The sequence below is a fragment of the Pleurodeles waltl genome, chromosome 12, assembly GCF_031143425.1.
Source record: "Pleurodeles waltl isolate 20211129_DDA chromosome 12, aPleWal1.hap1.20221129, whole genome shotgun sequence".
NCBI classification, from domain to species: Eukaryota; Metazoa; Chordata; class Amphibia; order Caudata; family Salamandridae; genus Pleurodeles; species Pleurodeles waltl.
Genome location: NC_090451.1, coordinates 71,145,690 through 71,159,813, shown reverse-complemented (window position 1 = coordinate 71,159,813; position 14,124 = coordinate 71,145,690). Strand labels below are relative to the sequence as shown.

At 46.8% G+C, this 14,124-nt stretch overlaps 1 protein-coding gene across 1 annotated transcript in view; it reads left to right on the top strand.

The window, feature by feature from the left end:
• LOC138268028 (unconventional myosin-Vb-like) overlaps window positions 1–14,124 on the top strand; it is a 160,552-nt gene that overhangs the window by 66,022 nt on the left and 80,406 nt on the right. The window contains exons 8-14 of the mRNA XM_069217350.1: window positions 1,263–1,370; window positions 3,571–3,683; window positions 4,095–4,360; window positions 5,996–6,077; window positions 6,630–6,770; window positions 7,487–7,612; window positions 12,904–12,987. Of these exons, the coding sequence (XP_069073451.1) occupies window positions 1,263–1,370; window positions 3,571–3,683; window positions 4,095–4,360; window positions 5,996–6,077; window positions 6,630–6,770; window positions 7,487–7,612; window positions 12,904–12,987 (920 nt within the window). The remainder of the gene's footprint in view (window positions 1–1,262; window positions 1,371–3,570; window positions 3,684–4,094; window positions 4,361–5,995; window positions 6,078–6,629; window positions 6,771–7,486; window positions 7,613–12,903; window positions 12,988–14,124) is intronic.

The following is a 14,124-nucleotide window of genomic DNA, read 5'->3' as shown; positions in this document are numbered from 1 at the left end:
TCACTGAACAAGATGGGCAAGTGACTGTCTCTGTCCCATCATTGTATCCAGGGTGCCAATCTGACTGGGAAAATCGCCAGGAAGTCCTTTAGATCAGGGGTCTCCATAGGTCAAAAAAAGTAGGATCCAAGCCGCATGTTAAGGATAAGCTCTGAGTGTTTATTAGTCCAATTACTTTAATTGCATGTGGATCCACAGTTTGCAGAAATCCTGACAATCTGGCATGGATCAGGTTAGAGCGACCACCTCACTCCAGCTCTTTAGAAAATGTCTCCAGTCTTGAGCTTTTTTGTTTGTTTAATTAGTTCAGTGGCAGCGAAACCAGACTAGAACACCCAGAATGCATTAGGTTGCCACACAAGTCCATTACGGGAACCATTTTCGTTTATGACATGGATGGAAGTGGTCACCCCTAGATCAGGAGCCCTTGGACTTGTTAGAAACTCCTGCTCTTGACCATTGTTCTTCTGACCCAGTTTCTTGAAAGTTTTCTATGTGCGCTCTTGTGTCACACGTCTCAGTGAATTTCCAGAATACTGCTGAACGAGCCGTCCACACTTTATCACAGGTTTTTAATGATTGATCGACCTCAGAAAGTTTGAAAATTGGGTCTAGATTTTGGAATCCCTTATCTGAACTGTGTGGGATTACATTGGTGCTAAGGAAATGGTGATACTTGCATAAAGACTTGGCTACGATCATCTCAATTATTGATGCCATGAAAAGGAGGCAAATTAAGTCAGTTTGGATGTTCCAAAGAAAGATGACCATTGTTGATGTTCTGCTGTGAATTCATATGAAGCCTTAGAACTGTTATTATCGATTAGGCATCATAAGTTCTTCTAATTAACAGAAGTCGGCTGTGCGAGAGAGGTGTTGAACTTAAACTTGGGCCTTAAAAAAAATAAAAAAAATAAAAATAGACAAAAACCGACAAGAGCAAAGCATGTGTTGGGTGCTCTGGTATTCAATAATTCATCAAGGAATATGTTGTACTGTGTATCTTGTGAAGCGACTGGCAATTATCCAAATTGTAATTGAGTTTATGAAAGCTGTCCTACAAAGTGTTGTTGTATAACCTTGATGTGTTTTTTTTTTATTTTACGATTTTGGATGTTTAACCTTTATACATTAGGTATAATTCTGCTATGAGGAATAAATATACAACAGTATAAAGTAAGAAACTGCATTTTGGAGTATAAAACTGTGGGGCCTCTTAAATCCTTTTGTATATATTTTGTAAAATGATTTGATGTTAATAGGTCGCGCCGAGGACTTTCACTACACCAACCAGGGAGTGAGTTTGCGCATCAATGGGCTGGATGAAGTGGCTGACCTGGAAAAGACCCGGAACGCCTTGTCTCTACTAGGTATGTGGGCCTGTCCATCCCAATAGAAAAAACAGTGGCATTTGGGATTGGGGCGGGGGGCGGGGCTGTCTCCCCTCCTGGTGTTAATGCCCACTACTGACCTTACTCGGGTGTAAGGGTTAACTTTGTGAAGTGAGCTTATAATACTTGACTGGTACCGTTAATGGAGCAGGCATTTTAAGGTGGTTGGGACCCCCAAAGGGCTCTCTGGTCCTGCGGATGCCGTTTGTAGCACTTTACAGCTTTCATGATATTTATTCAGAAGTAAAGTGTGTGCAGAACACACCACACCCCTCCATAATGAGTCTTCTACACCTGAAGATACCCCTTATTTTTAAAGAGGCTTATCAAAAACAGACATTGTGGTTGACGAGGTGTGGGAGAAATGGGTTTTTTTTCGGTGCCTGCCCCCCAAAGGCCTACAATACTATGAGCCTGGGGAAACCAAGGGCTTGTTTCTTCGAAGTTGACACACATCTGCGTTTTAGTCTCCACAACACTACCTATAAAATGAGATGGAAATAAAATTAAGGGGCTTGCTAGCTGTTCACCCACTCGCGTCCCCCATAAAGTAGACTCCTTGCATCTCCTGGACTATGTCAACCCCTCCTCACCTTCCATACCTCACAGAAAGGGCACATTTCCCGAGTTCTGGTTTAAGCATTGAAAGTTGCAAGGAGGGTACAAGACTGCATGATGCTGCCAATAAACTGATAAACACCGAAGGCACCAGGACTCGGATTTCTGGACGCTATACCTTTTCCGGGATGCTGCTCCCCTTATGCAGCCCCTACCTGGAGCATTCACATGGCCCATAAGGTGTGATCATGTCACCCTCCTCTGCAGCAGGAGTGAAAACATTGCGTCCAGGAGAGTTGATTCATGCAATTTTGTAGGATAACTGCAGATTATGCATTGTGGTCCCACAGTTTCATTGTATGTAAATCTGTTATGTTGATATCTTAAATAGGGCACATACCCGGCCCTCCTAACCCTATGTTGAACATCACTCCTAGAGTAGGACCAATGCTGCCAGTCATGGGAAAAACTTAAACTATGGCTAGGGTGCCCAGATTTTGAGGAGCAAAAACTGGGACAGGTAAGACATAAAAGAAGGACTAAATACATTATTCTCACTTTTATATCTGTCCTGTCCCGTTTTTTTTTTTTTTTTTTTTTTTTTTGCGTAGCTTTGTGAATGTGTGCCTATACGTGTGTGTGTTTAAACAAAATATATATATGTATATATATATAACCCATACATGTATATACATACACACATTTAGAAAACGACATATATAAAATTAGCTATGGCTTGACCACCCAACCTGTACTCCCAAGCCACCCACCCACCCACCCCACTCCGTCTCTCTGTTTGGAGCAGACAGGGGACTAAGTTGCCTGACAGTAACAGATAAATTACTTTAATTATTTCATACTTAATGGGTGTCTGTTAAAGGAGAGCATACCTTTAATTAATGCATTAATGCTTCCCCAGATGATCTGACCTTTGTCCCAAAAACCAGGGCATTTATTTAAAATTGAGAGGAGCAACGGGACACCGGGAGAGTCCTCTAAAAACCAGGACTGTCCGGGAAAATCTGGGACCTCTGGTCACCCTAACCATGGCTCTCTCCCAGCGGCCACCCCATCCCTCTTAGTGTTTAGTCCATTTTCTATAATGGACACCCCTGGTTGAAATAACCTATAGTATCCTTGAATTCCTCTATATAGTTTGTACCCAAAGCCTAGTCAGCTGATCAACGAGCACTGATGCGCTCTCCCGTTTTGCCCACCAGGGTGAACACACACCAGGGTTCCTTCACTACAGACCTCCTCTGCTGGAGCCCTTCACACACGCAGCGTAACTTCTGGTAACCGGGTGAAAGTGTTTCTTCCCTTGTTTCTGCACTTGTTTCCTCTGTCGTGTGTTTGCCAAGTGCTGTCCTCTCCAGGCCCCCACGATAGCTCTGAAACTTCTGTCCTCGCTGGGTGGGACCCCGGCCGCTGCGTTTATTCTTTCTGGTGGCAGCCTTAGGACCTCTTCTCCCCAGAGCCCCATGGCGAGTAGAGCCGGCTCACTCTGTAAAGACCAGTCCTACAGTCCAAGGTCACTGGTGCATGCACATTTGTTTCTGTGCCTTCACTAGGGGTGGCTCTCTTAGTGTGGATTATTGTTGACTTGGTGTTTGCTCTCCAGGTTTCCGGAAGAGTGAGCAGTCTGAAGTGTTCTGCACCCTCGCTGCCATCCTTCATCTTGGCAACATCCAGCTCCTGGCATCTGACCGGCACGGGGAGCAGTGCTACGTCCAGGTAAGACCCCAGGAGTTGACATGGGGCCATGGAAGTGCATGGACATCTCTGGGCCTGCTGGCAAGAATTCAGAAATAATTAGATCCCTCTACTCCAAGCTTACCTAGCTGGTGATTTCACAGAGATAGCCAGAATGGTGCTTTGTGGGAAATTCTAGCATCAATTACAAGTCCCCTCCCCATTGATAGCTGCCTTTCTTGTGACCTTGACTCCAGTACCATTCTACTTTACACAAGTGCCACAAACCATGCTGTGAAATTACGACTCTGGGTATTATTCCTACAGCAAATTGTCACTAATCTGTTCAATGGAGGCACACTCGGGTACTTTGCTGTTAAAGCCAATAGGCTCAGGTGTTGCATAAGGGTCAGTTTTTGATAGAGGTCTCTGCTCTGACATTATATCCTGCAGAACCATGACAAGCACCTGGGTCTGTTCTGCGATTTGCTGGGGCTGGAGAAAAGTCAGATGGCACACTGGCTGTGCCACCGCAAGCTGGTGACCGTGAGCGACACCTATGTGACCAACATGTCGCAGCAGCAGGCGGTGAACTCTCGCGACGCACTCGGCAAGCACATGTATGGGCAGCTCTTCAACTGGATCGTGACCAGGATTAACCGCGCCCTAAAGTCGCAGACCCATCGCCAAGCATTCATCGGCGTGCTGGATATCTATGGGTGAGAGTTGGAGCTCTTGCGTCCCATCCTTACTCCGCCACCACCACACGTGTGCACACATGGTTGTTTAGTCCCTGACTCAAATACATGCACACGCTTATTGAGAGTACCTTTGTATTGTAGCGCCCAGCTGGGGCCTGGTAACAAGCACTGCATGTGACCTTCCCATATAACATCCTCTCTACTGTATAGAAGCAGTTTTGCTTTTCTAATTTTGTTCCACTGGTTGATAAATGTGTGCTTGTTGGTTCTCTTTTTACCGATTACATGGGGATTATTTTTGGAATTGCCCTGGAGTTTGGTAGAGTTTGCTGCAGTAAAGAATTTTAATTCTACTTTTCTTTACCTAATAATGGAGTTAATTTTAGCAAATGTGGTCTAAATGCGCGTTAGGTATTTGTTATTTGTTCCGTGTTACTTTTCCATTGAAAAGTGAGCCCACCTGGTTGAACTTGTTGGTTAGATCGCATGCTATGAACACTCGAGGGATTCTAAAAGCGGTGATCTTGGAAGGGAGTAAGAGTAACCTCTGACCCTACGTGGCTCGAATTCAAGACACCAGGCACACATTAGATGTTAAGGGCCGTAGAACAACCCTCTGTCTTGGCCATTACTTGTTGGGATCAGAGGGAAGTTGCTCCTCCACTCTCCCTGTTCTTGTGGTCCATGTATATTCGTGTTTGACAGATGTTTTGACTAAGTTGATGAGTATTTTTGGGAGAGCTTTTTGACAGTGTGGTGTGCTATATGAATGCCAATCGGTTGCATCGGTTTTTAAATGCGCATTTCTCAGTCTGCGTTGAGTTGCTTCTGCATGGGCACTGAACTGAAGCCATCTCAAGTGATCTACATAGATTAGTGAGGCTGAGCATAACGACCCAATAAAGAATGGTTTCTCCAGACTCTCTGCTGTAGATGTTGGTCTATAATGGTTCCTAACAGGGCCAGGGCTGGGATGGTGGTGAGTGGCAGCACCGCATGTGTTGTTCTCCCTGTACTCTAGCATGTTTCTTTAGATCTCTGAAAACCTACTTCTCTATTTCTCTAGAATGAATACACAATTAATACATCCATCTCAGAGGGAGGCAATGTGTATGTTTTGTGTGGTTTCATTTGGTAACTATCCAAGCAATGGTTGCATCTCAGCACAAAGTTATAACCTCAAATTATCAACCCATATACACCCTCCTCCAGGGCAGAAAAGCACCAATCCACACCTTCTGACATGCACCTTCCAATGCTGTCCTCCAAGGCTAAGGTGCACCCTCTCGACAAACTCTACACAACCTCATTTAAGGCAAAGATACCCTAGACCATTGCCGCCTAACATTCTCCAGAGGGCAAAATGCACTCCCTCCCCAGCCTTCTTAACATCCCTTGTCTTCTTCCACACCACTAATCCGAAGCTAGCTACTGTTTCTCTCTTCTGAAAATCCACTTAACTCTTGCTTCAAAGGACCCTTGTTGCCCTGTCGTGTTTGTCACTCTACAGAACTTTCCGTAAGCGTGCTCTCAGCAGAATTTAGGCAAAGCTACAAGGCTCTTCATGAACTTCGGAAAGCATGTTCTTCACTCCTCACTCTTGCCCTGTAGTGACCACTTGCCAATGATCTCATCCTCTCGTTATTCTGGCAGGTTTGAGACCTTTGATGTGAACAGCTTTGAGCAATTCTGCATCAACTACGCCAACGAGAAGCTGCAGCAGCACTTCAACATGGTGAGGCAAAGAGCTGACCTGTCTAGTAGCTGGACGGGTGAGGAAGCGACCGCTGGCAGTGGAAGGCCCAACTGCTGGTCACCCAGGCAAATATGGTTGTTTGCACTTGGGGTGGTAGACTGTGGGAATAGCAGCTGGTGTATTGTGAGAACTATATGGTGGTCCTTTTTTTTCATTAAAAATTGCAATATATAATTTTTTATAGGCATTAAGGGCCAGATGTATCAAAGGGTTTTACCCATTCTGTGTCTATGGGCAAATGTGTTCCTACATATGGCCCTAAGTGACTTCTTGAATTGTAGTTGGAAACCTTACACACACTCTTGCTGTTGCCTGCACCACATGTAACCTCGCTATTGGTGAAACACTAACTTGCGTATTAGTTTTTACAGAATGTCTTTTCTTGTATTGTAACTTTAACTATAATTAAATGGATGAATTTTAGGCAGCGTGCCTCCACCTCGTGTGCCCAGTGGTTACATGGAACACTATGAGCGCAGTTCTTCCTTGACGCACCTGTGTTTGTTGTCTTTTCCCCTCTTGGTTCCCCAGCACGTCTTTAAGCTGGAGCAGGAGGAGTATGTGCAGGAGGGCATCCCGTGGACCCGCATTGATTTCTATGACAACCAGCCCTGTATTGACCTGATTGAGGCAAAGCTGGGCATTCTGGACCTGCTGGACGAGGAGTGTAAGGTGAGTGCCTTCTCAGGGGGCAGTAGTCACTATACAGTCTGTAGAGCATGCAGTGAACTGTTGACTTGGGTAGAACATATGTCGGTAGCCAGCCGCTCCTGGCTGAACCCCCAAACCAACACTCCCACACCATTCCTCAAGACCACTTTAGTTTTAACGTAGAACCACCCACACCAGGCAAGGGATTCCTGCAGTTTGGCCCAATGCTTAAAATATTTTGTGCCCCAACCTGTTTGGGTTAAACTTTGCCCAAATCTTTTTGTTTCATGTGAAACCTTGCACTGGGAGTGGAAGCCTCTCCTGGATTGGTTGAGAGGAGACTGTAGACCTGAGTATAGCCAATATCTCCTGGCAGAACAACTCCTGATTCTTGACAATGTCACACATACAAGTTGCGAAGGTGGCATGTGCCGCAGAAAATGAGTGAGTGTCTAAGAGATGATGGTCCCTATGGTCACATATTGTGTTCTTCTCCATGGAGAAGAGTTGTTCCAGCCCAAGCATGCCTACAAATTTGAGACCTGTGTAGCCACTGCAGCAGTACCATATAATAGAGTTCATTTCACCACATGCAATTCCTTATGCACCTTCATTTTGTTTTCTTTAACATAATCTCATGACTTTACATCAGGCCCGTGAACAAAATCCTGCAGACCTGGAGCTTGCCTCTCTAGCTCCCAGAGGTCTTCATTGTGCTCTCTTATTTCCTTTCCCAGATGCCTAAAGGCAGCGACCAACGCTGGGCTCAGAAACTCTATGATCAACATTTGCAGAGCAGCCATCACTTCAAGAAGCCACGGCTCTCCAGCACGGCCTTCATAATCGTTCATTTTGCTGATACTGTAAGTGGAGCACAGATAGTCTTCCAATGTGGCTGCCTCAGCGCTGTTGAAAACTAGAGCTGAACTGTTTGCTTGCTTGATCACATTTGCGGAAATTGTGATGAATGACTACACCCTGTATTCTGCATCATGTACATCTTCTGTGCCTACACCAGGTAGGATGGACCACCAAAAAGGCTAGTCCTGGTGGCTTTCAGCAGGCTGGGGTTTATGGAAGGTCTAAGGGTTGAGGACAGTCAGCCTTGCACCATGCTGTTACAGACCTTCTGATCTTGTAGCACCTCACTGTTACTAAAAACCAGTCGCTGGCAGAGTGCTGCCATCGAGCTTCAAAGCACTACATGTTTTCATCTTGATTTTGTGTCATCCTTTCACCCCCTGGTTGCAGCCACATGGCTTGTTTGATTCTGGGCTTCTGATCCTTGCTACTCAGTCTGGCCTAATTTCATTTAACCTTCATATCTTGCTTTTTCCTTCTCCTTCCATATGTTAATGTGGTTCACCCTTATACCTTCACCTTGGCCTCCATTATAGGGTGAGTGGTCTCTTTCTTGTGTTATATTTTTGCAGAAGAATCTTAGCCCAGGTAATTAGAGTCTGCATTGGCAAAACTTCAATGGCTTATTTCTCCTTTGGTAGTCAAGGCAAGTTGAGTTTATGTGAATTACATTTAGGTGTCAAAAGAGCGCCCTGGTGTGTGTGAAGAGCATCATTTCTGCCACAAGTCCCAGGATCTGTTCATACAAGAAAAGATGAAGGGTAACTGTTGGAGGTGGCACATTCTGTTTGGCTGTGGCAAGGCCCCAGCCAGGCAGAATCTTGCCTTCCCTGTCGGGGTTGAGTGATTACACTTGCTAGATAACCTGCGCTCACCCTTGGGTAGCTTGGCACAGGGCAGCCAGTCTTATCACAGATACAGTTTGTAAAGCAAGGGCACAGCAATCCCCCCCCCTCTACAATCACGCTGAGCGGCATAAATGAGACGTCACACACAGTGTAGCCATAACAAAAATTGTATTCAATGCACTCATTGTCAACACAGCATGAGTATCATGAAAAACTGGGCATAAATCACATTTAGCAATAGAAATCACAATATTAAGCCCAACTGTGTGTAACAAGAACAACTGTATGTACAAGTAAGAAAACAATACTTTTCCTCCCGCGCCCTCATGCAATGCCAAATGTTGTTGGCATAAGACCCGCCCTAGACTTTACCAACTTTGATGTAACACTTATATTCAGGTTGCACCCTGGTTCCCAGCGCTAGTAGCAATAAGTACATACACGGTTGAAACACTTCCACATAGCATTGCGACCTAGGCCGGACTAGTAAATCGCAATGCCAACCTCAGAAATTACCTGGCAGGGTAACGTGACCAGCAACACCACGGTGCTGCCCTCGCATTTACGCGCACTCTCTCCTGCACATCCACTCGGCACCGCCGGGCAGTGCCACGGGTATCAGTCGGCTCGTGCACACGCACACTCCTAGACACATGCTCCTGGCACCCTAATGCAGTGCCCTGATATCTGGCTAGTGAATGCCACTGTGTTTGCAGGCACCCTGGGTCTCAAACTGCCCTCCCTCCCTCCACCCGCCCACCCACAAACCAGCTTCAGCTATCCTGCCCCACCGTAAACCATAGATTGAGTCAACCTTCCCCCTGGATACTAGGCTGCTTGTAGTCACACTATGTAGGATCCTGGGGACAAAATGGGAGGGGGGGAAGGAAAGACGACAATTAGCAAGGAGACTGTTGGGCTCTCAGTAGGAGGTCTACTCGGAGGTTTGCAACACACAGGTGGAAGAGTCACTGGGGGCTGCCTGTTAGCCACCGCAGTGCCCAGCCCTGCCAGACAGTCAGCTTTCCAAAATAATTACCAATTTTGGCACCTCTGGAATGGACTTGAGTCGCCCTCAACAATTCAGGTAGCACACAACAAGTTACTAGGTGTGCACCCCCTTTACAAGGAGGCGCTGCGACCGGTGTACAAAGACTTGCACCAAATGGTTATGCTCCCACATGAAAAGTGCTCAATGCTGTACCTCCACAAAAATGAGGCACAATGTCATGGGTCCTATTACCTGAATTGCCCCGACCATGTTATCACTCCAAAGACCATTCCTACTGTGGTACCTCCTCTGGAAGAGGCACTAGTCTGATGCGTGATGACTTAAACCGCACCAGACACTCCCGGACGCTCCCACGAAGAATGTAATTCCCGCACCTTTCTGGAATGAGGCACAACTCTAGTGCTCAATGATTTGAGTTCGTTCAGATCATCCGGTCACACAAGGAACTCTGTTTCTGTACGTAAACGGGGCACAGCACGCGATGTGCTTGCAGCCGAGGGTCACACAAGAGAAATGGGATTCACGCGACAACAGCGGGCCACGTTGGGACCCGCAACGGGTGATCCTGCTCGCTCCACAAGACGTCTCTGCATGCAGTATTCCCCACAATGAAAGGCCACTCGCCTGCATTGCAGGCAGTACTTGCAGGCTCCGCACCAGGTAATACCAGTCTCCAGACACAATACTTAGTCCATGCCGCTGCTGCCCCTGGAGTCCAGCATACGATGTAGGCGCAGAAGAGGGCACCGATCTCCAAAAGGAACTTGCAGGTGATGTAAATCCCTCACAGGAGGTCTTTGATGTCCCTGAGACCTCTGCAGAGAACAGGGGGCAGCCAACCTGCCCTTGGAGAGTACACCTCAGGTTACGAGACCACAGCAAGCAGTCACAATACAGGAAGTGTGGCAGATCCCCTCCTTGGACGGTTACCCTGCTGTGCACAACAGATTCCTCTGGCACTCAGCACCAAGCGGTCCAGCAGCACCGGTCCCGCATCGCTGTAGATGCAACTCTGCCCTCCTGAAGGACAGTACCCCTAGTTATACTAAAGTGTGCCTTTGAAGTCAGGGATAGTTCAAAGGGTTCTCCTTTGAACCACAGATGTCTCGCCTAAATTTCCTCCCCATCCGCCCTAGGATGTGGAATGTAGATCTTTATCTTTAGTCTGGCCATTCTCTGGCTCTGAGAGGCCAAGTGTCAGAAACCTCTCCCTCCATTTGATCTATCCCAGGCCCCAAATGGCAAGGGCCTGTCGTTCTGGATGCCCATGTTTTATAGCTGTCGCTTGGGGAATGCACAAATCTGCTTTTCCCTTGCACCCAGTGGAATGAAGCTGAATTTACAGGACACCCAAAGCTTTGTAGAATCTAGAAATGCCCACTTACTAGAAGTGTAATTTCTAGGGCATTAATAATAAAACCACCTTTACCATTGGAGGTGGTTTGTCACTCTGAATCCAATGATACCAAACATCATTGCTCCTCTGCAATCCACTACTGCAGACAGACCTAATAAGACTCTCTCCTCCTTATGGGCAGAGCAGCTCTCATGCCCAGTGTGAACACGCATGGGTGTTTCGCACCCCCTAGGCACGTGTGCCCTGGGGCACATAGAATCCCGCAGAGGCAGGATGGAAACTTAGGTTAAAGCCACCATAAAGGGGCAAGTGTGCCTATACTAGCCTGTGCTGTCAGGCTCAGCCCTTATTTTAGAACCCCGTGTGCAAGTGTGCACACCCTGGCACGTGATGCCAGAACCAATATCTAGATAGAAAATCACCCGTGTGCCAGAAGGCGCTCATGGGTTAGCGCCAGTCACTATAGGTATGACGTCCTAGTGCAGGTAGGCAGCTGTGCCAGACGATATAAAACCACCATTGTGTAGGTGTGCACACACTGGCTTATTGGGCTAGGCTCTGTGCCTCCAAGGGTCCTCTGGCACAAGTGCACATGCCAGGGCCCGCCATGGCTGGTCCCGGCCACGTTGGTTAGTGCCACCTCTTACCCAGTAGAGGTCATGCGTGAGCACTTCCACCCTGCACCTACAGGGGGACAGTGCCCAGGGCCCAAAGGCCACTACTAAGGGACCAGCCCATCCCATCGGTGTGGCCAGCACCCCTTAGATGAAGGACACCCACCTGGGGGTCTTCCCCACCAGAGCAGAGTACCCACCGTATACCTGCCCTACGCCTACCACCTGACCCATCTTTGGGGTCCTCCAGGGGATGCGCAAGGCTGGCTCTGGGTTGGCCCCTGCATAATGGCTGCCACCTTGAGTGCAGCCGTGCTAGCGCCCCCGCCGGCCCATTAAATCTGGCCTAAGACATGTTTGACAGGGTCTTCTAGGGAGAAGCATGCACAGTGCAACGTCCCTCTAGTAGCTCGGGCTGTACCTGTCCTGGGTATGTGGGGTACCTCACCTTCCTTTTTTTTTTTTGTTTTTTTTTACAGGGTCCTCCTGGGTACAGCACCTCCACCATGCCATAGGAAGGTAGGGCGCGAGCACTTTTCCCACTGGCATACAGTGGAGAAGTGCTGAGTCCTAAGGTCACACACGGAATCAGCAAAGACTGGGAGAAAAAAGGCAAAACGTTTTAGGAAAATTCCCCAAGAAGAACCATGTCCATTGAATTCTGTTAAATCAGTGGACTTAGTGGGCACCGTCAGAAAATCACCTACACTGAGGGCGGGGACACCTGAAAGGGTTTTCCACTAAGAAAAAAAGTAATGACTGAGAAATTTCAGGGTCCGTGGTGCTGCCAGGGTCTGCTGGGGGAGAGGAGTAGGGGGCACTTGGGGCTGGCAGGCTCAGCTGTGGTGTCTGGCATGGTTGCGAGGACAGGGGACCTGCAATGACCAAAGACCGTGCACCGCAGCGGTTGGCTGAGCGAAGTGGTGATTGTCTCCCCACCGCATAGGTCAGCTCCCTGCAGCAGTTTGGACACAGAACCTGGTCAAGGCTAACAGTTAAACTCCACCCTGTATGGATGGGAAAGACCATGCACAGCCTCAAATGGGTATGTGCAGGTGAATGTGGCATAGCTTAAAAAAAAAAACCAAAAAAAATGAACCGGTCAATTAAATGGTATAGTTCAATCAATGCAAAGTCAGAAACCTAAAATCTACTAGACATAGTATGCAGCTCACCCCATAACTCATGCCCCCGCCACCACGTTTTTTGTATTGGTTTCTTGCAAGTCTGCTCCCCTTCCTGTGCTATTAGCAAAGTGGTGTTTTGAGCATGGTTTGGTAGCATTAATTGAGGTGTCCATTGCAAACCATAAGTGGTGAACTTGAGGGCTTTCCTAGGTTTATATTCACAACCATAACTTATCTTGGTGCTTCCCCCACAGTGAATGGTTACACTGTGTGTGTGTGTGTGTGTGTGTGTGTTTGCTGGCCCTTGGTTGACCATGAGATGTTTTCATCTGCAGGTAGAGTACAGATGTTTGGGGTTCCTAGAGAAGAACCGCGACCGCGTGCATTCGGAGCCTGTCTGCATCCTCAAGGCCAGCAAGGTGAGTCGTGCACACATGCCCCGGGATCTTGAGGTCGATGCAGTGCTGTATTCTTGTTGCCTGCCAATGACCAGGTGTATTCTCTCCGCACGCACCTCTTCGTACTCTGAAGGATGACCCCTGTGGTACATTAGGGTGCGTTACCCCTTAAAATTACTTCTTCATCCTCATTCTGTTAATTAACTTGTTTGTGTGACAAGAAGTGAAACTTATATTTATATATTCTTTAGATATGTTATAGCATACATAAAGTGGTAAGTATGTATGTAGTCCATTATTTCCACAGATGGGTTCTGTTGAATTCCTAAATCGCAAGTCTGAAGGCTGAGTGATTTGTAAATGTCACCAGAACCCAGGATGGGAATATAGGACCAGGCTACACACACTTCCCATTATGTATGTTTTATATTGCATGTTTATTTTGGAGAAGTTAACTTGAAAAGGCTCCGACTCCCGAAAGTGCAGCTAACCAGGGACACTGGGATTTGAATGTTTCGGATGGATGGATAAATAGTTCATTTAAAATTTTGGACAAGGCTGAAGGCAAGTTGATCTATGCAATTCGGTGGCTGCAGCATTTACCATATAATTATGTATTTACTATATTAGTCAAAAAGTTTGCATATTTTAAACCTGTTTTACGTCAAATGGATGAAAATACTGCCTCAAAGGTGCTGCATAATCTTGCTTGTTTCCTGCATAATATAGATAACATTGCTGCATATTCCTAGTGGTTATGACAAAGTTAAAACTCTGCAGAGTTCTTTTGAGGGGTGGGGCTGGAGGCTGGTTCTAGCACTGGGGTCCTTTGGGCCTTCAAACCAGACCGTTGTTCATTCCTTCTGTTGCATCAAAGGCCCCGGAGAAGGCAGAATGGATTGTTTATCAATTGATTTAAATGTTTTAATGTCTAACAGGATTGTGCTTTTTTTTTTTTTTCCTCATACCTTCTGTTTCCCTGGAGTTGCAAATCATTTTGTCTAGGAAATCTTTGCAAAGCGCAGGGGTTTTATCACTTTGACGAAAAAAGAAAAAGGTATTTTTCTGCAGTATCAAACACGTATTGTACAAAATGGAAACTTTTTTGCCCTCCACACATCAACTTCTCATTGGTATATTTTCAGAATTATTAATCGA